The sequence below is a fragment of the Urocitellus parryii genome, chromosome 1 (assembly GCF_045843805.1).
Source record: "Urocitellus parryii isolate mUroPar1 chromosome 1, mUroPar1.hap1, whole genome shotgun sequence".
NCBI classification, from domain to species: domain Eukaryota; kingdom Metazoa; phylum Chordata; class Mammalia; order Rodentia; family Sciuridae; genus Urocitellus; species Urocitellus parryii.
This window is the reverse complement of record NC_135531.1, coordinates 97,282,566-97,308,199: the sequence shown is the minus strand read 5'-3', so window position 1 is coordinate 97,308,199 and position 25,634 is coordinate 97,282,566. Positions and strand designations below refer to the sequence as shown.

The window sequence follows — 25,634 nt, the reverse complement described above, 5'->3', positions numbered from 1 at the left end:
TGCATATTTTTGTAACATGAGTCAAAAAGGTCTTCTTCAAAATACAATTTAAAAATCATAAACCAGAAGGCAAATTTTTTCAAACATAGTTTGTAAATATAAAACATATAGCCTTATAGTCAAGGAAGGACAGCACATGTAATAATATTAGACAGTTGATAAAATGGGAACAGAAATTAACAAGGAATTAATATCTACATATAAGGGACTTTGGGGCTGAGGTTGTAGCTCAGTGTGAGAACACTTGCCTAGCATGTATGAGGCACTGAGTTTGATCCTTAGCACCACATAAAAATAAACAAATAAAAGCATTCTGTCCATCTACAACTATCAAAGGAATATTATTATTATTATTATTATTTTAAAAATTAAAAAATAAATATAAGAGACTTTATCAATCAACAAGAGAAAAACAGCAACTGCTTTTGTTGCTGCTGTTAGTTTTTTATTGTAGTTGCTGTGACCAAAATACCGGGCAAAAACAATATAGAGAAGGAAGAATTTATTTTGGCTCATAGTTTCAGAGGTCTCAATTCATAGATGGCTGACTCCATAGCTCTGAGTCCTAGGTGAAGCAGAACATCATGGCAGGAGGGCAGAGTGGAAAAAAGCAGCTTAGGACATGTCAACTAGGAAAGTGAGAGAGCTCTGCTCACCTAGAACAAAATATGAACACCAAAGTCATACCTCCAGGAACCTACCTCCTCCAGACCCTATCTTACTACAGTAAACACCCAGTCACTTCATACCGGTGGATTAATCCAGTGGGTTCGGTTCTAACTCTCATAATCTAATCATTTCACCTCTGACAATCCTTGTGTTGTCACCCACATGAGCTTTTGGGGGGACACCTCATATCTAAACCATAAGAGAAACTTATATCAGAAAATGAGCAGGGGACATGTTTAGGCAATTAATAGAAGAGAAAACCCAGAGAACTAATGGGAATATGAATCAATTATCATCAATTATCAGAGAAATGCAAACTGAAACAACAATGAACTATGATTGTATATCTTGCAGACTAGCAAAAAAATTAGAAGGCTGATTAACAGTGAGAGCTGGCGGGAATGGAGACACTAGAGTACGGGGAGGATGGGACTATGGGCAGCAGCTCTAGGAGCAACGAAAGCACTTAGACAAAGTCTCTGCACAGACCCACAACTTGACCAGCAATTCCCCCTGGTGAGGACAACCCAAAGAAATCCTTATACAGGACACGTACAGAGGTGTTCCTTGTGGTGATGAGGAATTCGAAGTGTAAGGAGATGGAGTACATCTCTGCAAAAAGAGATACACCCTGGAGTAGGCAGTCACCAGAAGCCACAGTCTAAAGGAGCTCAGTGAATACCTTCCCAACATAATGCTGACGGACAAAGATCAGACTGAGACACCACCATTTACAAAACTTAACACAGAGAAAGGCACACATTTTCCAAGAATGCCTCTGAAGATGGTGGCTTATAGAAGAGAAAAGGAATATGAATAAGGAAAACAATTAAAAAGGAACAAATAAATAAGTAAAACAAAGTGACATGAAACAAAGAATGAATGAATCCAGGGCCCCGTGTCAATGATGTACCATGAATATATGAGTATGGTTAACCCTCTACACCCGAGACCCAACAGAACAGAGAGGGAAAGAGCACAGGAAAAAGGCTCTGTAGAGAAATGAGCATGTGTTTATCTGCAAACACCCTCCTCCTGGCAACCGACCACTTCAAAAATACCAGCAGCTGACAAACATTACTTAAGGCCCTGTCTTATACCCACAGGCAAAGTATGCCCTGGGAGAAACTTCAAGATGAAAGCAACAGATTCCGAAGTGTCCCCAAGGGAGTTTTCCTTTGCTATTTGCTCCTTCAAAACATTCTGGCTCTGTGATAAAATGTTTGTATTCAAACTCCCTCCAAAACATTTTCTAGAAAACAAAATGCTAGACATCTGGGATTTAGATGCCAGACATTAGGAATTTGGTGAGAACAGCCATGCCCTACTCTTCAATTCATAGCGAATTGACTTCTTACTTTTAAAAAAGTTTAGATTGTGGCACAAACAGAAAGAGGGTTGTAGAACAACCCTGGGCAATAGTGCTATTAAAACACTAAACACTATCAGGGAACACAATTTTATTAAATTGTGACAAATGAGCTGCGGGTGAGCATGGGGTGAAATTGCAAATTACCACAATGAAGAGAGAGTGCAAGTACAAGGCCGGGAGAGAGGGAGGGCAAGTTGTTGCATGATGGGGAAGATGGGCCCTAATGCTGAAAGAGGTGAGGCAGCGCCAACCCACAAGATCCTACTCTGGTTTTGTCATCCTGGAAATTGGTAAATAATAAAACCCTAGAAACATAAGTCCTACACCTAAACTACTCCCGAAAAAGCAGCCAGAATTTTTTACCCTGTCCTTATCTCTTCTGCTTGCAAGATGAAAGGGTAAGCAAGCAACTAAACACCCGTGGGGGTCAATGGACACCCTGTCATCAGTCTGTGAATAACAGGGCAACGGAAGCAAAGTGTCACACAAGTGTCTATGTTTTCCAAAATGGAACTTTTAGTATGATTTTTTTAGGAAGAATACCCTTGTTTCTAATAATAGAACCTTTGGAGTCAGGCAAAATTTTGATAAAATTGTGTTCCCTGAGCTTTCCAGTCTCAATTTCCTCATCCTCAAAGAAGGTATCTATCTCTCAGGGTATTACAGGAAGTTAATGTATGTAACACATCTCCAGGGCTTGACACACAGTAAATGCTCACTTAATGCTATGTTTTAATAGCTATTACTAAAAAGTACAGGTTAACTGAAAATAATACATACTATAGAGAAATAGTTAACATAGAAAGTTGATGTCTCCCGATAGTCCAACCTCTACCCTGATTTAGTTTGAAAATACATGTACTTCCAAACTTATTTCTATGACTACCTATGTCAAATAATTTCTTTTACTATGTGCATTATTCCACTGCCTAATTTTTTAAAGCTCGATTAACAATATACTGTGGGTACCACTTCTGCCAATACATCAAGACCTCCTTTGTTCTTTTTAAAGGCTGCATACTACTCTATGATTTATTTAACTAACTCCCTGTAGGACATTTAGATTCTAATTTTTCCCTATTATTACCAATGCTCCAGTGAACTTCTCTGCTGCATAAACATCTCTTTCCTTTTTAGAACAAATTGTTGAGTCAAAAGAATAATCACTTTTAAAAGCTTTCCCAAACATATTACCAAAATGTATTATAGAAATGACAGAATGTGTATCGGCCTGGCATACCCTTCAAGAGACTCTTTGCAATCTTTGGCACTTAAGCAGAGAGAAGCAAGTTCACAAAATTAAAAGTTACAAGTAAGTGAATATCTGGCCAGAGGTCTCCATTCACATGCACCTCACCTGGCAGGCATCTGTGAGCTCCGCCCGGCACCATTCCATCCTGGTAGCTTCCTTAATTTCCCTCTGGGATACTATCCCACTCCCACTTCATGTACACTCAAAACTATCCATCAGGGTGTGCCCTTTTCTCTGGGTGGGCCTAAGCATGACCAACTTGCCTCTTTCCTGGGATTCTAAATTTTCACAAGAATGAGGCAACTACAGTTCAGAGCTTTTATCATTCTGCAAATATGATGCAGAAGACCCTTTCCCATAGGTTTCCGGCTCCCAGGTCCCTAGAGCTGGTCTTTTTTCAAGGCTGTGTCTTCAGCCCTTTACCTCACAGTGAGTGATGCTGCAGCCTTCTGTATTTCTTTCCTGTTGAACAGCTATTTTTGCCTAAGTTAGCCAGAGTTGACCTCAGATGCTCCAAAACAAACCTACCCAATCCAGAAATGGGAATTCTTTGTTTCCTTGACTGTTTACTTAAAATTTTGCCTTTGTTCAATTTTTGACGCAAAGGGGGAAAAAAAACACACATTTTTTTTCCTGTCATAAAGACCTCTAATATATCAATATCAGCCATTCCCCATTACTTAGTATTTTATACTGTATAAAACTCCTGGTTTTATTTCAGAGAGAATGGAAGGAAGAAAACCTTCTTTCTATCCCATAATGACTTTTACCACCCACTCCCCTCTAAAGAAAAAAAAAAAAGGGAGACCATCTTTTCTCCACCTGGAGAGGTGCTGTTCTACTAATTTTCCTGACACTATTGAAATCCATGGTAGGGCCACCTTTGAATTTTTTCCCCCCCAAGCAGATTTTATAAAGCAAATCTGAAGCCAGGGGACAGGATTTCCTTTGAACTCTTGCAGAAACCTGGAAGGAATTTGTTTTTTCTCCTGTGCACCAAGGAGATAATCAGTCCAAACACTTTACCAGTAGGAGTTTCATTCTAATCCAAGCGCCTTTACAAGGTTACAGGTGGCCTGGGAAATCATGATTAGCCAGATTGCTCAGAGCCTGCAACAGGGAAAATGTGCAGTGCATTCTATAAATATGCCCAATGGCACTCCATCAAAGAGGAACATATTATATTCACCATCTCTACTCTTTTCTCTCCAGGCCTTTGGGCAGATTAAGCAGAAGTCAAGGGCGACTTCGGCTTCCACCAGCATATGGTTTTTGGGGTATGTGATATTAGCAGTGGAGCAGTGTTAAGAAGACGTAGGATTGAGTGACATAACGTTCATGAGAACACTATGTCAAGTGTGAAGGGTTATTTAAATGCAAGATGTCATTACAGTCTTACCAGTCAGGCTCAGTAAAGGGCCCTATGAAGTCAGTGATGTGGAAAGATCTCACAGGACACTCAGGAAATGAAGCTGACCCATCATGCCCACAGCACCTCCTGGTGGTTCATTCCTCACACAGCAGCAAGTTCTCAAAGCCCACTCCCAGCCCAGGGGGCAGAAAATAACCCAAGCATCATACTTACTCCCTTCGCTCTGACTGTCTTTGTTGGAGTTGTAGACCTGGAAAAGAGGGGGAAAAAACTCACTTGTGTGCATTTTATATCCCTAAACATTCACTTAGAAATCCATTACCTCCCCCCTTCTCCTACTATATACCATAAGATAGAAGGCAATTTCTGGCCCAAATACAAATCCTTTTAATAACCATCTACTTCCCAGTATGCACTTTAGCTGAAATGTGCATGAACTGGAGTCACCTGTAGAACTTTATTGTAAAAAACAAAACAAAACAAAACAAAAAACCCTCATAATCCATCTTTTTAAAAAAATCAAGGTAACTTATTTGTACATATAAGTAATTTAAGATTAGCTACAAATCATTAAGCATTAACAATGCACCAGCCATATGCTAAGTAATTCACATGAATTATTGCCTATAACCTACACAATTCTTCTTTGTAGAAGGGGTTATTATCATTGTTTTACAGTTGGAGAATCTGAGGCATACAAAGGTTAGTTAAGGTCCCACAGCTAATTAGTGGCAAAGGTACATTACAAACTGTTGAGTGTTAACACTGGGGAATGGAACCACCCACTTTTTACTCTGTATTCTTTTGTAAATTTCAATATTATAAGGAGAACATATGATAGCTATAATAAAAACCCTTAAATGATTTGTAGAAATCATAAAGTGGACCAATAGAGTAAGCAGAAAAGTGCTTCAATATAAAACAGACAATGACATGCTGCAAGTGTCAGCAACCTTTTCTGTACAAGGCCAGATTATAAATATTTCAGGCTCTGAGAGGCAAGACGCAAAATCAATATTATGTACATACTTATATAACAAGAAGGAAATTTTTACAAAATTTTTGACAAAATTCAAAATATAAAAATTGATATAACTTTTAAAATGCAAGTCTACTAATGAAAAGAATACAATTTTGGTTCATTTAGAGGAAGGGTAGCAGTTCACTTACTTGAGGTTCAAAGTTAGTATCTGTAAATACTATACATGGCTCATGGGCTATATAAAAGCAAGGGATAGGTGGCTTGGTCTGTGGGCAAGAGGTGGCTTATCCCTGATATGCTCTCATTATTAAATAAGATGAATCTTCTGATTAAGAAAAATATAGGGCTGGGTTGTGTCTCAGTGGTAGAGAGCTTGCCTAGCAGGTATGAGGCTCTGGGTTTGATCCTCAGCACTATATTAAAAATAAAGAAATAAAAGTATTAAGAAAAAAGAAATACTAGTGCCAAATCCTTGTTTAATTAAGGTTTTGTAGTATAGAAAGGCATAGGGTAAAGCTTTTTGCCATAACTTAAAAGCATCTATCTATCCACCCCCATATGTTTCTGATGGCCACTCTCAGCTGAAAACCACTTTAATCCCCAAAGAAACCGAACTATGCAACTCTGAAAAGAGAACCATTAAGCCCTCCCAAACTTCCAACAACTATGTAATTATTATGTTCAATTTCTTCAGAAGACCAGAGCTGCACTGCCACTTATGAAGGTCAGAAGGAGGAGGAGAGAAAGAAGGGGTTTCTGGGCTGAAGGAGGATGGCCTGGTGAAAAAACAGGAAGCAGGGCATGCACTGAAAAGTTCTAAAGACGAGGAGTCAAAAGACTTCGATTTGGCCTGGATTTTACCACTAGTTACTTCATTTGGCTGAACTTCAATTTCTCCACCTACAGAATGAGGAAATGCTAGATGTTCTGCCTATCTATCCCAGAGATGCCGTAAACATCAAATAAGACTGTGGAATAGAAATATACCAAAACAGCACAAAACACACTCAGGTGCTTCAGGCTACGCAGTGGGATAAGACCTGCTTAGCCATCACAGAATTTGGGGGAAGAACAAAAATCACTACAAAATTCAGGTTGAAGCTGACAGGAAGGTTACGTTAATAACTCTCTGTAACAGAGGGCACACAATTGCCCATTCCCCTCAGCAGCATCTCCGTCATCTGCAAATTTTTTTTTAATAGTTATTTTTTAGGTGTAGATGAACACAACATAATGCTTTTATTTTTATGTGGTGCTGAGGATGGAACCCAGGTCCCGCCCGTGCTAGGCGAGCGCTCTACCACTGAGCCACAATCCCAGCCCCATCATCTGCAAATTTGAGGAACTTGGACTAGACTATGGTTTTCAAGTGGTGTTCCAGAGCACCTGAACAGGGACTGCCACAGGGGCTGGGAGAGAAGCTAAGATGCCAGCAACCAAATGTCCCCTCCCTTTGCTGCTCTCAGTTTTACTCACGGGGGTATCAAACAAGGAGATAGTGACTTTGAAAAGCTTGGATACCTCTTGAATGGTAACTCCTAAAGTTACTTGCAATTCATTTGTTTATGTGCATACATTGAACAAATTATTTATCGAGTGCCTATAATGGACAGGCAATTTATATGCTGAGAATACAGAAGAACAAGACAGCTATGGTCTCTGCTCTTCAGGGAACATGTCCATTAGTGAAAAAAAAAAAACCAGAAATAAACAAATGCACAAAAATGATTTCTTCAAATAACTGTAAGTACAATAAAGATAAAGAAGGTGCTATGGGCCTGATATAAGGAAAAGCTTCTCTAAAGGAGTAATATTTGCATGAGACCTAAATGATGAGAAGAGATCTCTCTGGGAACACTTAGGGACCAGAGCCCAGAAGGTCCCTGAAATGGGAAAGGCATGGTCTTCTAGAGGAAGAAAGGCCAATATTATGGGGGATCAGTGCAAGGCAGAGAAGGACAAGTCAAAGGGGCAGCAAGCAGATCCTTACAGGGCCTTTTGACCTGTGAGCGAAATAGGTAGCTAGGTCATAGCTAACAGCAGTGACCTATGATGATTGCCATTAAATACCTAGGAAAATTGGATAAGGGAAATGTAGGGGAAAAGACCATAATTTGGCAAGGATTTTTTTAGAGTCATCCTTGATCACTGTATTTCTTCCATTGAATTCAAACATTTTATGCCAGAGAAATTTGCTTCTATTTATAAACAGCAAAATCCACAAGGAATAGTAAAATGCAGGGCTTTTAGCCCTCCTTAATTAGGAGGTGAGTTCATGCCAAATTACTTTCCTTCAATGTTTTCTGGGTCTCAGGAGACCCTGCCTGGAACACCCAAGCATTCCCTGAATTGGGGAGTCATGATCAATGAGCCGAAGGCGCCAGAAACATGCGCTGCCCAATTCTCTGAGGCCATGTTATTAATCTCTGTCTGGTTTGGATAAATGAGCCAAAGAGAATGAGTTTTAAAACGAGGCTAACAAACCATACTTGCCAGGACTATGTGACTTCATGGTCCAAACAGGAAAGCCCAGGGTGGGGAGCAGCCTCTATCTCAGAGGCCAAGTGGTGGAAAGGTAAGAGCACCAAGCAGGAATAGACTTGTTTACTAAGCACTTACCAAGAGCCACACATGACAACATCTAATCTTTACAACACCATATGGATTAGGTCTAGTGTTGATCCTATTTTATAGATATGGAACCTGAGGCCAGAAAGCTTCCATAGTTTGTCCAATGACACAGAGCTGATGAGTGATATACTATTCTAGCTTGTCTCTACAGTGATGTTCCGATCCACTTTGCTACTATTATGGTTTGGATGTAAGGTGTCCCCCAAAAATCTCCTGTGTGAGACGATGCAAGAAGGATTAGAGGAAAAAGGATCAAATTATGCAAGCCTTAATCCAATCAGTGGATTAATCTCCTGATGGGGATTAACTAAGAGGTAGAGTGTGGCTGGAGGAGGTGGATCATTGGAGGCATGCCTTTGGAGTATATGTTTTATATCTGGCAAGTGGAGTCTCTCTTTCTTTCTGCTTTCTGATCATCATGTGAGCTGCTTCTCCCTGTCACAAATCTTCCGCCATGATGTTCTTCCTCACCTCAAGCCCCAAGGAATGGAGCTGGCTGTCTGTGGACTAAGACCTCTGAAACCATGCGCCCTCAAATGAACTTTTTCTCTTCTAATTGTTCTTGTCAGGTCTTTTAGTCACAGCAGCAAAAAAAAAAAAAAAAAAAAAAAAAAGCTGAATAAAACACCTACCCAGGTAGTAGCAAATGAACATAACTACTAAGCCACTTCAGTGGGTGGCATTATGATTCTATGCTGGTAGAGACAAAGGTCATCCAATTCACCTGTTAGAAATGGTTTGCCTGCCCTGGGCAATCTTTCTTCTACAGATCTCACAGTTGCCTGCTAGCATGGGATTGAAGCTGGAAGTACAAAGCAATGTCCCTTAACAGAAGGTCTCTGTAGTTTTGTCTTATTAACAGTTATCTCAGATGAATATGTTTTCAGATATATGTTTCTTTTCTCTCAAGAGCTCTAGTGCCAGGATAGAACCTGAATCTCCAGGATCAACTCAATAGAATAAGGGTCACTTTAACAATGCTGTTAAGGAAGAACAAAGCAGAGAATGCATCCTCTCGACAACCCAGCCTAAGCTAAGTCTGTCTCTCCTGCTTAGCTTAAGTACCCCAGAATCTGGCCACACTGGAACATTTTAGCTCTTTGGCTTTGTGTTCTCAACGCAAGTAGACTAGTTGCTGCTGAATGCTGAACATGAAGATTAGTTAGGTACCATGTCAATGATTATGTTTCTCCTAGTATATGCTTCTAGAGAACAGAAATTTGATGTGTTTGCTCCCTTATCAGGGTCCATCTGTGAGTCATTAAGGAATAACTTCCATGCAGATAATTATTTAATACAAATGATGATGGCAAAAGTGCCGCTATGTGTGAGACACCATGCCAAGCATTCTATGGCCCTCTTCATCAGTCCTAACACAACCTAATTTAATTATTCCAGTCACAGAGATGAGAAAACTGAGGCTTTTAGAGAAGTGAGGTCACTTGCCCAGGGTGAGGCTGCTGGAAAAGGGAAGAAACCAGACAGGAACTCCCAGAGTCTGTCTTCAGAGCTGAAGCACTTAACCACTAACCACATGATAAATAAGACATCGAGATGAAGAGGATGATAAAGGTGACGAGCTATCCTGGGCAGCTAGAGCAAGTGAGTCACTGGAAGAAATAACTTGCCCTGAGTCAGAAAGAAAATGAAACTGGGAATGGCCTTCAGATTCCAACTGAAGTATCCACAGCTAACCTAGGCAACCATCTGGCAGCTAACGCAACTCTCCATATTCTCTCTGAGCCAGAATTCCATTTTGAAGATAAACACCAGGGCAAGAAAGCGGGTCTTTGATACAAATCACAGGGTACTGCAATTCTATGAGTCCTTACCCAGAAGCTACAATGGGAGTATAATTTAATAAATCAAAGGAGGGTGCAGAAAGCCTTCATATGCTTCCTCTGCACTCAGAGGTGATTTTGCAATAAATTCTGTTCACTGCTGAGCCAATTCAATTTACATGTCCCTAGAGAATTAAGAGAGAATACACAGAGTCATTTGGATTCCCAGAACTTTTCTACTGGTAACCTTTATTACCATTATCCAAGTCATACTGAGAAATCACAGAGAGGCACACTTTTTTTTTCAAGTGTAAATTAAAGGCATAAGTAAAACAATAATTAGACAAAACAATCTAACTTTACCCTTTGACACACAGCTGCATTAGCACATGGACGCATCACACTCTGGATCAAAGTCTGCACAAATGAAGGTAGAGAAATGGGCTCACAGGCAAACTTATCTAAAACTGCTGCTCCAATCTAAACTAAACTGTTATCTGAAATCACCCCAAACTCTAGCATTACCCGAGGTCTCTTCCAAGAAGCCTAGGAGATGGAAGCCCCTCCTGAGCCTGATGGTTTCCCAGACATAAAAACATAGAGATGGAGAAACGTCAAACAGACTGCAGACCAACATCTTCAAATGCTGGACTGGACATTGTCTTTTCCCCTCTCTGTGGCACAAAGGGTCCACATCACTTCTGAACTGCCTATCAGTGGTGACAGATTTGCAGTGACCTACTGCTTGGGTTCCAAGTCCACCTCTATCATTTATAGGCCATGTGTCTACATCACTTACCAACTCTAGACCTTGGTCTGGCCAACTATAAAAGGAGGATACTAATATACCCAACCTCTCAAGAGTTATGAGAATCAAATTGAGTAACAGATATAAAATATTTTACACCAGCACAGAGTGCAAATTCTGCAGCCCATGGACTCATCATCTATGAAGATGAACTTTTATCATGTCATCCTCCTTCCTTCTCGTCACACTTTTTGTTTAAAATAAACAAAACAAAAACCTCTTCTGGTGAGGGAAGGTTATCTCCTATGGGATCAATGGCTGAGGATGGGAATGTGATTCGAGGGGCCCAGTGGCACTGGTCTCATATGCATCCTAATAGATAGAGGAAGGAAAGGAAACAGTCTAAGGCCAATTAGTTAGAACAAAGCAGCAATCAAAAATGAAAATAACCACCACCAACAACTACTTCTTCCCTACGTACTAAACATTTATATGAACATTGTTGTCTCATCCTGAAGCCTGCTGGGATTAGCTTGGCCTCCATCTCACAGTATTATACAGATTCATTAACCTTCCAAAGGTCACGTAGCCAGGGTTTGAATTGAGCAGAGAGCCCTCTAGACTAGAGCCTGCCCTCAACCACAACTTCATACAACTTCTCCACCCAACTCTGTTTTCCAGCGGAAAAATAGCTAGGTGGTTAACAAAGAACTCAAAAGAAGCTAAGCAGTAATTAGAATGGCAATAACGCAACCATTATGTAAGAACAAAATTTCCACCCAAATTAAACATAACCGTAATTCTGCAAACTTCCAATTAATACAAGCATGGCGGTAATCGAAAAACCACAACCAGCCTGAGACTTTTTAGGACACCCAGAAAGCACCCTTCTTAAAAACAATGAGCACAGAGAGACCTGGAGGATGCTGCCGAGGCCTGCGCAGCTGGCAGAACTCTCAGCACAACAGCCCATCTGAACACCTGGCAAACAGGCTGAATTAAAAAAATAATAATAACAACAACAACAACAACAAAAAACCTTTTAATAACACCCTTGAGAAGTTACTAGGAGGACACCCTGGGTCTGTGAGGTGCCACCCATAAAATCCAATAACAGACATGAAATTGGGAGAGTAGCTCTTTTCATGGGTGTGTTCACAGGCCACACTTGGAAAAGCTTTCCAGAAGGAACTGTTTGAATCTGAAGCACACAGGGATAAAATGAGTTTGAATGGCTTGAAATAAATAAGGATGTATTTCAACTTGGGGGGACAGAGCTTGGGAGTTAGGTGTTGGCTCCCCCTCCTCCCCACAGAGATGTGCTCCTCATTACCCAGGTCTGAGTGAGGAAATGTTCTCAGTGAGCAGAGCAGAGGTAAAACAGCTGTTGGTGCCTGCCCACTTCCCAGCTGGCAGCACCCCTGGGGCTCTCCCCTCCCACTGCGCGCAGAGCTGCACTGCTTTCTTAGGGAGGCTCTCCCCAAAGCAAAGCCAATAAAAATGTATTTAATGGCACTTCCCAATACTCCACTCCTGAATAAGCATCAAGATCTTGCTCCAGCCCTGCAGAATTACATGTCAAGAGTGTTCAGTAACTGGCACACAGCAGGCCACTGGGAAAGTACTGACCTGAAGAGTAGGTTTGAGTAGAAGGAATAACACAGAAACCAAAATGAAAGAGAAAGGGAGGGGAGAGGGGTAGAAAGGCAGGCAGGAAGACAGAACCTCCACGTTGGCGTTGATAAAGACAGCACACTGGACAGACAGAAAGCATAAGCCAGGTCCACCATTAGGTAACTATGTCCAACATCTGGCAAAATCTCTAGGAATCATCACCTTTTAGGAAAATCGAAATAAAGAATTCAGGTCTCATTGTGAGAAAATATAGAAAGGCTTTATCTTTTTTGGCTTATTTCCAGGATATCAAATCCCTCACGTAGCCATTGGTTTTCTAGGGCCTGCTGCACGTCGGCTCTACACCAGCACGTGACGACAACTGCTATTGACAGTTTTAGCCCTATGGTGCCACTGGGGAGTTCTGCAAGGAGGGCTAAGAAAGGGGTTCCTGCACTTGATGGTTCTGAGTCTTCTCCCTTATGTAATCAGAGGCACCTGAGGACTCAGGCTGTGTCTGGCAAAAGGGCCCAGCAAAAGGTGGGAGCGCCTGGCTGTGTTCCTGAAGCCATTTACAAAGTCTTCAGACAGCACCTGAAGCCTTCCTGAACCCCAAGACAACAGCATGCTGGTGAGTGAAAATGGCTGCTTGCTGTTGGACACAGTTATGGCAGTGATGATGAACAGGAAGATAAACTTTGTCTTCCCTTAGTTCAAGCACTGCCTGCTGCTTTGTACTATGGATATCAAAGACTTATCTCTTTATATCATTCCTCAGTAATTCGGGAGGAAGACAAAGTGCTCTGGATACCTGTGACTATTCCTACTGCTTGTTAGCTATGTCCCTCTTTCTCTAGGGACATCACCTTCATTTTCCTAGGGGAATCATTCCCTCAAGCCCAGGTGGGTGGGGTGGGGCTGATCCCCATTTCTTCTTCAGGTGTGACTATGTGATCCAGGCTACACATTACTGTGCATGTGACTTGCTCCAGGCTAAATGGAGCTAACAATACTCACTTTTAACATTTTTTATCGCAATTGCTGAAACCAAGGCCTTGCTGTGTTGCTAGGAGAACGGGACAAATGTCTGGAGCTTTAGTGGCCAACTCTGCCACCACATAAGCAAAGCTTGAATAAAAAAGGTCAAACAAAAGAAAGCAAAGCCATCATATGAGGGGAGACTGGGTTCCAATAGTACCATTTAAGTTATTTTATCTAAATGTATCTGAACTTCATCCTGCTCTTTCCACAGCGAACCAAACATCCTTTTCATATCTATTTTATAATTGTGCTTATGTGGCTTACAGCCGAGAGTTATAGCAAATTTTAAAAGTACATAAAGAAACACCTACTTGAGCTTTATAGGGAACCCTATACTAAAGGAGGAAAGGGCGCAACGAAGTAGAATGGGGGGAAATCTATACTCAGGCTGTTCTTGAGTTTTCCCTTCCTTCTACCTCACATCCCCAATCAGTTTTGAGTTTTATCAATTCCATGACTACTGTATATCTGGAACCTATTCCTCATCCCTGTTTCTTTCTCTATTGCCCTAGGTCAGATTTTCTTTGCCTTCTTACCTGGACCTTGATATTGACCTTCTCCTGGGTCTTGCTGTCCCCCAAACCCCCACCCCAATGCTCTCTCTCTCTCTTGTGCAAACACTGCTCTCTCTTTCTCTCCCTCCCCCCACCCCCAATCTGTCATACGCCTTGTTCCTTCCTGCAAGATGCTTCGCTAAAGCCCAGCTTTGACTAGAGAAGAGAAGCCTTCCTGACATCACAAGAGGAGGGCCAGAGAGGGCAGAAGGGAAGGTGGGCAGGAACAAAGCACAAGATAAACATGTAGGAAAATGTCACAGTGAAACCCATTAATTTGTGTAATTAAATGTGTTAATAATAATGACAGTCACAAAAGACATCATGATATAAGTCTTCAAATTATCAAAGGGCAACTCATTATTTAATCTCAATAGAGATGAAGCTCAGAATGGAGTCCCAGAAGGAAGACTCAAATGGCTATCAGCCGCTGACAGCTAAGAGCCCTTCACGGCCACATCAGTAAGGCTGGCCCAGTGTCACCCTTACACACAGGACTAAGCTCCCTTTCATCTGGAAAGCCTTTCAGGATGATAAATTGGTTGCTTGGGGTTCATCATTGTTAGCCTGTCCTTTCCCCTGTACAGGCCGTGGATGGATTCTAGGACAGGGGAAGTGGATGAAGTGGCTTTGGAGACTGTATATTATGGCCTAGTTCCACCACTTCTGAGTTCTGCGCCCTTAGATAATCATTTCACATTCCTGAGCTGATTAACTAGTGCTAAGTAACAATACCTAACTTATGAGGATATTGGGAGAATAGAATAGTTCTCACAGTGTCTGAAGGTACTAAAAAAAAATGTAATTTCCCTTTCCCCATTCCACAAAGATTTTCTAACTTCCTTGATGGCTATGGACCATAATTTCTCCCTACTTTGACCTCTCATTTCTCTTAGAGTCTGAAGTTCTTAAAGAACTTAACACTTCTGAATACAATTTTTCATTCTTCACTATTTCTAGCCTCCAACCAAATCAATCCCTTGATGACAAAGTTGTCCTTACACTTCTTTGGAGAGACTTACATGGCAACTAACAGTTCTAAGCACATACTCAGTGTCCAAGAGGTCACTCCAAGAGGACAAGGGGCTCAGGACACAGGGTGCACATTCCTTCATCTGGGTCCTTCTCTGTGAGTCAGAATGACCTTGACGAGCAAATTATCCTTATGGCAATGCTTTTAGATTTTGAGTGCTACTGGCACTTACTGCATTTCTCTGTGAGAAATCTCATATTAGGCTGCTATAATTTCCAGAGGGGAGATGACACAGATCCTCCTGGAGCATGCAGGTGGGAGGTTACACCCTGATGCTCAGGGAAGGGGAAGGCCATTTATTTTCACTTGTTTTAGTCCTGCTGAATTAAGCATGAACAAAATGTTTCTGGGGTTACTAACACTAATTGTTGTGGGTGCTCTTCCTCCACTCAGAGTTTGATTTTTGTGTTACATAAACACTGTTGTCATAGTTATAATTCAGGAAGCTTTGTTTTTTGACCTCGAGAAAAATTCAACCCCAAATCGGGGTAATGTTGACTCTCTCAACCACAACAGACCATCAGAGGGTAGGATCTGCCAAACTCCTTTAAGCTTCTAGAAGGAACTACTGTATTTTGGGTAACAAGCAAGCAACAAGAAGAGGAAATGCTGCAATGTTATGCAATTTCCTTGCATTTCATATTCAGAAATCCTGAAAACCCCTATAAGCAAGGTCTCTATCTTTCAACTGAAGATTAGAATCTCAGCCAATATAAACAAAAACTGGATGCAAAAAAGGAATTCTAAGTAATGTACAAAAAAAAAAAAAAACCCAATACTCCAGGAAAAATTTCAAGGCAGAAGATAGGACACAAGCTCACTCACTATCAAAAGCACACCAGTTAAGCAGATGGCATGTGAGCTGACGTGCATGTAGGATGTGGCCGGGTCACAATGTGAGGAGTCTTCTGGCTCTAACATTTCCTGGCTTCATGCTGATACAACATTAAAAAGTGGGTGTGAACCCACTAGTCCATCAGCGTGCTGTTTCCCTGAGGGTTATGGGGGACCACCTCCTGTCCCCCAGACAAAAAAATCTTAAACAAAGAATGTCTTTATGTGTTCCCCTCTCTCTCCCCACATGTCCTTGGAATTTGTTACATAGCTCCATGAGCAGAAAAGAGAAACTTGTTCTTTTGTACTTTGCAAACTGCAAATGAGAAATTCCTCAGTGCAGTACGCAGGGTCCTGAAGTAGGAGCTTGTGAGGCTCATCAGCTGTCGGAGTATGGCCCTGCCTAGGAGAACCACAGCCAGAGCGTGAGTCATAACTGACACTGCTCCACTCCATTTCCAGTTCCTCCTTTTTCAGAGACTTAAGGCAAGTGGCGTTTATACCCTCTCCACTAGGGAGGCCGAATGAAGTCAATGGAACTCAAAGCACCTTCATGATCTCATTACCCGGGGATGCCCATCAAGAGTCACAGACATTGGGAAAGGGAACTTCTTGCAATGGACACATAGGAGTGCAGGGGCTGCCATTTCGATATGTGACCCGAAGCTGAGTTTCCTACCTCAAATCTAGAAATAATCCTGATGCCAACCCCTGTACATGCAGCACAGGTTCTGAGAAGATTCATTCTTTCATTCTGTTCTCTGAGCTGGTGACCTGCTCTGACCACACAAGGAATTGTAATGTTTTCCTACAACGCCCAAAGGGCACAATGGGTTTCCAAAATGGAACTGTAGAGTCTAAAACTCTTTGATTCTTTAGAAAAGTTTTTAGACTGAACTCTTCCTCATCTCCACTCAGTGTAAAAGGAAGGGGCAGATACAGAATCCCCAGGACTCTGATTTCCCCACAATGATTGAGGTAGAAGGTGAGGTGGGACCACCAAGCCCTTGGAAATGAAAAGCTATTCTTTGGCTACCCAGCATTCATTGATTCACTCTTCCTCTGCTCTCCCTCCATGGACACACCCTTCTCCATCACAGGCAGAAGTCACTCTACCTCTGAGTATAGACAGAACTATTTAGGACAGAACATCATATTCCTCAAACACACAGAAAAGACAAAGGTACTTACAGTGAATACTCATATACTCAATACTTCCAATCTATAATCAACCATATTTTGCTATATTTGTCTTATATCATCATGTGTCACATACCTGTCCTTCCACCATCATCAATCCATCTTATTTTACATTAAATTTAAAGTAAGTTGCAGACATCAGTACTGATCTAAACACTTAGTGAGTGCATATCATCTACTAAAGCTCAATATTTGCCAATCTTTTTTTTTTTTCATTGTAGATGGACACAATACTTTTCTTTATTTATTTTTATGTGGTGCTGAGGATCAAAGCCAATGCCTCACATGTGCTAGGTAAGCGCTCTACCATTGAGCCACAACCCCAACCCTTTTGCCAATCTTTAAAGGTAAAATTTACATACAATGAAATTCACAATTCGAAAGTGTGCCAAGATGAACCATGAGAATTTCATCTACCCATGTAAGCTAAACCCCCATTTCAAGACAGAAATGTCTCCGTCACTCAGCTAGTTCTCCCAGGCCTCTTCCCATCTTGCCCCAACTGTCCCCACCAGCCCCTGCCCAGACAACCATTCTTCTGTTTTGTTTTGGTCCCATCATTAATACAAAAATGCATTCATACCTCAATACTCTTTTATGGCTACCTTGTGTCACTCAGCATAAAATTCTTGAGACTTATCCATGTTGTGGTGTGAATCGATGCTCTTGGTCCTTTTCTACTTGTGAGTAGTACTTTATTATTTGAATATATCATAGTTCTATCAATTCTCTTGTTCATGGACACGTATGCTAGTCCTGTCTTTGGCTATCATAAATAAAGCTGCTCCAAATGTTTTTGTACAAGTCTTTCTGAGGACATATGCTTTCATTTCTCTTGGTGAAGTAAAAATGATGAATCATAGGGCAGGGCTGTTTATTTGTTTGTTATTAAATAAGAAACTACCTAGCCTTTTCCCAAGGTGGCTGCACCATTTTATCCTCCCACCAACAACGAGTGGGAAATTCAGGTCCATGTACTCTCGGCATTTATTGTTCTCAATCTTAACTACAGCCTTGCTGGTGGTAGGTAGCAATGTCTCATGATTTTAGTCTGCATTTCTCTGAGGACTTTTTCATGCACTTTTTTTTTTTTTTTTGGTACTGAGGATTGGACTCAGGGGCACTCAACCACTGAGCCACATCCCCAGCCCTATTTTGTATTTTATTTAGAAACAGGGTCTTGCTGACTTGCTTAGCACCTCACTGTTGCTGAGCCTGGCTTTGAACTTGAAATCTTCCTGCCTCCGCCTCCAGAGCAGCTGGAAATTCAGGCATGAGCCACTGCACAGGGCTTTTTCATGCATTTTTAAGGACTTCTTAATCTTCCTTCATGAGGTGCCTCTTCAAGTCTTTCACCCATCTTTTAATTAAGTTGTTCTATTTATTACTAAGTTTTATGAGCTCTCTGTGCAAATCCAAATTATCTGCTTTGTCAAATATATGTTTTGCAATATTTTCTGCCATTCTGCAGCTTGCCAAATAACTGTCTTAATGGTGTTTGTTGGTTTGTTTTTGTTTTGGTTTTGATGCTGGAGATTGAACTCAAGGGTACTTTTCCACTGACTTATAGCCCTGGTCCTTTTTATTTTTTATTTTTAAGCAGGGTCTCACTAAGTTGCTGAGGTAAACCTCAAATTTGCAATTCTCCTGCCTTGGCCTGCCAAATTGCTGGGATTACAGGTATGAGACACTGTGCCCAGATTAATGGTGGGTTTATTTTATATATATATATATATATATATATATATATATATATATATATATATATATATATATATATATTAGTTGTAGATGGATACAATACCTTTATTTATTTATTTATTTTTAATGTGATGCTGAGGATCAAACCCAGAGCCTTACACATGCTAGGCAAGTGCTCCACCACTGAGCCACATAAAACTGTAGCCCCAATGGTATTTTTTGATAGGCACAAGTTTTTAATTTTAATAAAGCCAAATTATTTTTTGTAGACTGTTTTTGTACACATTGTTTTCAGTGTCCTGTGAATAAGCCTCAGATTGCAAAGATTTTGTCTTACTTTTTTTTTTCTAGAGACTGTATAGTTTTGGCTTTCATTCTTATTTTTATTTTTATAATTCTCTTTGTTCCCCTAGTTTGCAAACATAATTTACAGGTACATTTGAGTTGCAGCCCAGATCTGAAACTCACAGGTTTAAAATACAAATTTAGGAATAAGTAGCATTAACTCATCTGATTCCCCTTCTCCTTCCTCTCTCACTTCCAGAAAGTTGTCTTATTATGGAATTGATTCATATAACCTTCAGAAGCCCTCATAATATTAACAAAATTGACATTTGCTTCCTAACCCTCAGCTCACAGGACAAGTGCGTAGGTGTGCTGACCATCACAAAGGCCTATATGATACACTCAGGGCTAATCTTCCGGTTCCTCAGCTGACTGCATGGCCACCTACAAGCTATATCTGAGTGGGCAGGGAGTCCAAGAAGCTCACAAGCACAGGGCCCTTGACCAGTGAGTGAGTCACTGACTTCTGGTATGACCCTGATCAAGCCCTTCCCTCTCTCTGGGTCTTACGCATTGAAAGAGGGAACTAAGGGAAAACGCTGGGAATGATATTGGCCAAATTATATTATTATAGTGTGTGCGTGTACAGATATATATAACAAACCTCGCAAATATAATGTACCAATAAAAAATGCAGAGAAGAAAAATAAAAGACAGACCAGTTTTGAAATTCCAACTCCATCAGAGCCTATCATTTTTAATATCCCACCATCAAAAATGGACTCCTTCAGGTCCTGAAGGGCTTTCCATGCCCTCGAGGAGTTTTACATAACACGGAGATTGTACAACTTCAATCTCAGCAACAGCCACATTGGGATTTGCTGACAATTGGTTAGGAAAGAAGTCCCAAAATATATTTCAGAGGATCAGAGAAGAGGGCCCGGCCCACAAAAGCCAGCAGGGTTGAGCTGGAAGGCTGCTGATGCAAGATCAGTCAGCTTCCTGAGCACCAGCCGACCTGACATTCCCATCAAAAGCAACAAGTGCCTCCTTGAGCCTCTGTCACTTCTTGTCTAGAAAGAGCCACAGCACACTGTACACAAGGCCACCAAGTTCCAGTTACAAGCACAGCCAACAGCCAAAGCCCATGGGGAACAAGAAGCCCAGAGGGAGGACGGGAGAGATGGCACGTCTTTCTTCTGATCTGAATTTGAAAAACACAGAAACCCAAAGGCTGCTGCTGGGTCCTTTCCCGTCATGTTCAATGTAGCTTGTTGGTTACCTGTGTCCTTTAAGTGTCCACTCTTCTGAACCTACTACTCAGCCCTGTCCCATGGGCTTCTCTGCCGCATGAAATCTTTTTTCAAGAAACACACACACACACACACACACACACACACACACACACGTAATGTAAATATAGTATGCAAATATAAAATATGTATTTGTTCCATAAAGCACTACAAACACTGAATTAGCAAATGCTAAATAACTGCTCTTAGGGGAAACAGGTTCCTGTCAACCTCTGGCTATAATATTTTCATCGACTGACCAACACATAACCTTGTTTTATGTGTGGCACTGTTTAAAGACACCTGTTAAACACATGCTGTTGATTCATGAATGTTGCACTCACAGCCAACAGCATCTTCAAGTCTGAACGAAGCTCAAAGCTCATCTAACGTGTCTTCATATGATGTCATGGGCACTTCAAAGCTTCTTCTACTTAAGAACTCTAGATAGCACTTTAGCTGTTAGGGAACCACTTTAAACAAACAAACAAACAAACAAAAAACACCAACAGAACATGCAAAATGCAACAAATGTGGCACTCAGTAGATGGAGAAAAAGACATTTAATTACATCAGGAGAGCTGAAACAAGAAAGCAAAGCACAAGCTCCCTCCTTGGGAACATGCCCGGGGAAAGGCTGACATTTTCACCACTCTACACATGTCCAAATGACTGTGAAAGTGCTTTGAGAGCTGACTTCAGTGTTACAAAGACATTTTAGTGAGTAGGGAAGTTCACAAGTGTGGAATCATGAATAATGAGGGTCAACTGTTGACACATATGTATGTGACATGCATAATTTTTTATGTATTTTTTAAATTTTTTTAAAAACTTAATTTTTTTCTACTTAGTTATACATGACAGTAGAATGCATTTTGACACACTGCACACAAATGGAGCACAATATCTCATTTCTCTGGCTGAAACATCATGCAGAGTCACACCAGTAGTGTGATCATACATGTATATAGGGTAATAATGTCTGTGTCATTCTACCATCCTTCCCATCCCCACAGTCCCACCCTTCCCCTCATTCCCTTCTGAACAATCAATTCTTCCATGACCACCCCCACTATGGATCAGCATCCATTTATCAGAGAAAACACTCAGCCTTTGGTTTTGGGGGATTGGCTTATTTCACTTAGCATGATATTCTCTAGTTCCATCCATTTACCTGCAAATGCCCTAATTTCATTCTTCTTTAAGGCTGTGTAATATTCCATTGTGTATGTGTACCACATTTTCTTTATCCATTCATCTGTTAAAGGGCATCTAAGTTGGTCCCATAGTTTAGCTATTGTGAATTGAGCTGTTATAAACATTGATGTGGCTGCGTCATCATAGCATGATGATTTTAAGTCCTTTGGGTATAAACTGAGGAATGGGATAGCTAGGTCAAATGGTGGTTCCATTCCAAGTATTCTGAGGAGACTCTATAATTAATTCCCATAAATCAAATGTACTTTTATACATAAGCAATGAATCCATTGCAAGAGAAATTAGGAAAATTACCCCATTCATAATGGCCTCAAAAAATAAAATACTTGAGAATCAATCTGTTTTACAGAACACTAAAAAAAGAAATTGAAAAAGACCTTAGAAGATGGAAAGATCTCCCATGTTCTTGGATAGGCAGAATTAATATTGTCAAAATGCCATACTACCAAAACTGTTATACAGATTTAATGCAATTCCTATTAAAATCCCAATGACATTCTTCACAGAACTAGAAAAAGCAATCATGAAATTTAATTGAAAAATAAGAGACCCAAAATAGCTAAAGCAATCCTTAGCAAGAAGAGTGAAGCAGGAGGCATCACAATACCAGAACTTAAACTATACTACAGAGCAATAGTTACAAAAATGACATGGTATTGGTCCCAAAATAGACATGTAGACCAACGGTACAGAATAGAAGATACAGAGACTAACCCACATAAATATGGTTATCTCATACTAGACAAAGACACCAAAAACATACATTGGAGAAAAGAGAGCCTCTTCAACAAATGGTGTTGGCAAAACTGGAAATCCATATTCAGCAAAATGAAATTAAACCTCTATCTCTCATCATGCACAAAAATCAACTCAAAGAGGATCAAAGACTTAGGAACTAAAAAAGAGATCCTATGCCCAATAGAAGAAAAAGTAGGCCCAAATCTTCATCATGTCAGCTTAGGACCCGACTTTCTATAACATACATATATTTTATACATGCATAAATATATATAAACATAAACATGTATTTATGAAGCTCTTTGGAAAACAGCTGTGTGCGTATACTTACACATTGCCCACAGCGGTTTCTGTGCCACAATAGCAGAGACAAGAGGTTCCAGCAGAGCCTGTGTTAGGATGGTGTGTAGGAGCAACCTTGCGAGGCTCTGGGTGATTGTACCAGTGTATGCTCCCACCAGCACCACAGGAGAGCCCCAGAGCCCACTCTCTACATGCTCCCAGAGCTCCTTCCTTGGACCTCTCATTCCTCCCTCTCTCTTCTACACATAGACTTGGAAGTCTCACCCATCACCCTGACTTCAACAGGGGTCTCTATGCACATGATGCTCCGCCTCTAACTCAGAACCCCAACCTCCCTCCAGGTGCCTCAGGAGCAGACCTCCATTTCCAACTGGTCATAGTCATCTTCATCTGGGAACTTCCCTGCAGCTCAAACCCAACACTTTTTTCTCAGAGCACCACCAAGAAGAGCTTCTTGAGGCAAGAGGAGGGGTGACCCCACCCAGCTACTGAACATGCGGCCAAATTCGCCCTTGTTTTCTTTGCCTCACAGCAAGGCTATTGAAAAGAACGGAGGGAGTGGGGTGGGGGGACTTAAAGTCACAGGACAACTGCTACTTTCTCTTTGTGACACTTCTGTATACCTCAATGCCCCATCTATAAAAGGCAGAGTGTGCCAATCAAGATAGTAGAACTGGCACCATGAGCAGTCCATAGTAAATGCTCAGTTAATAATTGTCATCTCAACTCACAGCATCGCCTTTATCTCAGAAAAATGGACCTAAAATTTGAAGAACCCCATGTTTTCTTTTTCTTTTTTTTTAAGAGAGAGAGAGAGGGAGGGAGGGAGGGAGGGAGGGAGGGAGGGAGGGAGGGAGAGAGAGAGAGAGAGAGAGAGAGAGAGAGAGAGAGAGAGAATTTTTTTAATTTTTATTTTTTAGTTATTGGCGGGCACAACATCTTTGTTTGTATGTGGTGCTGAGGATCAAACCCGGGCCGCATGAATGCCAGGCGAGCGCGCTACTGCTTGAGCCACATCCCCAGCCCGAACCCCATGTTTTCAGTCTCCCATCCAGTCAGGTGACAGCCACTGGATTCTGCTTCCAATATACTGATCATTTATATCCCTTCCTCTGTGGTCCTAACACCCCATGTGGAATGTAGCCCCTCTTGTTTGTAATACTTTCACATTACTGTTTAAAACTTTAAAAAAAAAAAAAAAAAAACTCAAAGCATAATGTTCAAATTTCCCCCAACATGTCCGATCTTACTTCCCACCTTCCCCCCATAAGGCAACTACTGGCCATACCACGATTTCCTGTCTAAGCATCCTTGCTCCTATTTTCTTAACAAGAAAGCCCTTATCCCCTTCTGCCTAGGCAGATACCCTCTCACGTCCTACTTTCATGGGCCTCCTCTAGAAAGCTGCCTTCCACTCCCTCAGTCTAAAATCATCTCTTCTATTTCAAGAGCACTGTGTTCACACCTCACATTGATCCCTTGTACTCTAAAATCATAGCAAAGCAGCAGATTTACCACGATAGGTCCCAGAGTGTCTGGAACATAGTAGGCATTTAATAAACATTAGCTGAACAACAGGAGAAACCCAAGACATTGACAGTACTACAAATGCACATCCCAGAATCAGTTGTCATTAACTTTACAAGGTGCCAATCCAATCGCCCAAAATGGTTATGTAATTAAAAATGAACTTAGGACTGAAAGAGCTCTTCAAATCTGGGAAGAGCAAATTGCCATCTGCCTACCAGCATTTTAAGTATTAAATTGCTCACTTATAGTTGTGCTCACACCAAGAAAGTTAAGCAGTCAGCATCAGGGCCAGACGCAGAATGCAATTTCCCCTTTCCCAGCAAGTGTGTCAGCCCTGGAAAAAAACTGGGCATCTTACAGCAGGGCAGCTCATTTGGCTTCTGCAAAGGCAACTGACCTTCACCTCCTCCATGTGCTTAGAGAAAAGCAATTAGTGCCTTCTTAAATCATCTGGGAGACTTATGATTATTCAATAATAGTGTTGAGATAACAATAATCATTTGAGGGTGAAATCAAGGTAGATCTCTATATTATGTTTTTTTTGGAGGGGGATACTGGGGATTGAAATCAGGGGCACTTGACCACTGAGACACATCCCTAGCCCTATTTTGTATTTTATTTGGAGACAGATTCTCATTTAGTTGTTTAATGCCTCACCATTGCTGAGGCTGGCTTTGAACTCACCATCCTCCTGCCTCAGCCTCCTGAGCTGCTGGGATTACAAGTGTGTGGCCACCGCTCCTGGCTATATTATGTTTTAATGCTGAAATAAATCTCAGGTAAATATCTTAGAACGGGGATGCAGTCAAGCAAGGATAGAATGCAGAAAGTAGGGAATAGACTTCATAGGAAGTGCTCTTACAATCAGTAAGTGAAAGGCAAATACAATAAGAGAAAAAATATGGATAAAGGACAAACAGTTACTTGCAAAAGGACAAGTATTCAATAAACATGAAGAATACTCAAAGTTCATAGAAAATAAATAAATTTAAATTATCACAATGAAGATGCCTTTTAAAAAAAAAATAAGGTTGAGGTTTTTGGTTTTTTTTTTTTTTTGTACCAGGGATTGAACCCAAGGGCACTTAACCACTGAACCACATCCCCAGCCCTTTTTAATATTTTTATGTTGAGTCAGGGTCTTACTAAGTTCCTGGGGCTGGCTTTGAACTTGTGATCCTCCTGCCTCAGCCTCTCAAGCTGCTGGGAAAGAATTTTTAAAAAACTGGTAATACCAAGTTCACATGTGGGCTAGGGGAAATGGACATTCCCATATGAGGGTCATCTAAGTGTAAACTGGCACAACCTTTATGGAGGACAAGCTTCAAAAATGGATAGATTGTTCACCCAGCAAATACACTTCCATGAACTCATGCTAAGGGAAAAATCATGGGTGGCAGAGGTTTCAGTGCCTGCAGAAGCTTTCTGTTCATTAAATGTAAAATGTTAATTATTAATATATTTTTCTGAGGAGAATGCCCACA

At 41.0% G+C, this 25,634-nt stretch overlaps 1 protein-coding gene across 4 annotated transcripts in view; it reads right to left on the bottom strand.

The window, feature by feature from the left end:
• Arhgap26 (Rho GTPase activating protein 26) overlaps nt 1-25,634 on the bottom strand; it is a 416,502-nt gene that overhangs the window by 187,869 nt on the left and 202,999 nt on the right. For all 4 annotated transcript variants that reach the window (XM_026384432.2, XM_077800951.1, XM_026384433.2 and 1 more), the window contains exon 12: nt 4,879-4,915. In XM_026384432.2, the coding sequence (XP_026240217.1) occupies nt 4,879-4,915 (37 nt within the window). The remainder of the gene's footprint in view (nt 1-4,878; nt 4,916-25,634) is intronic.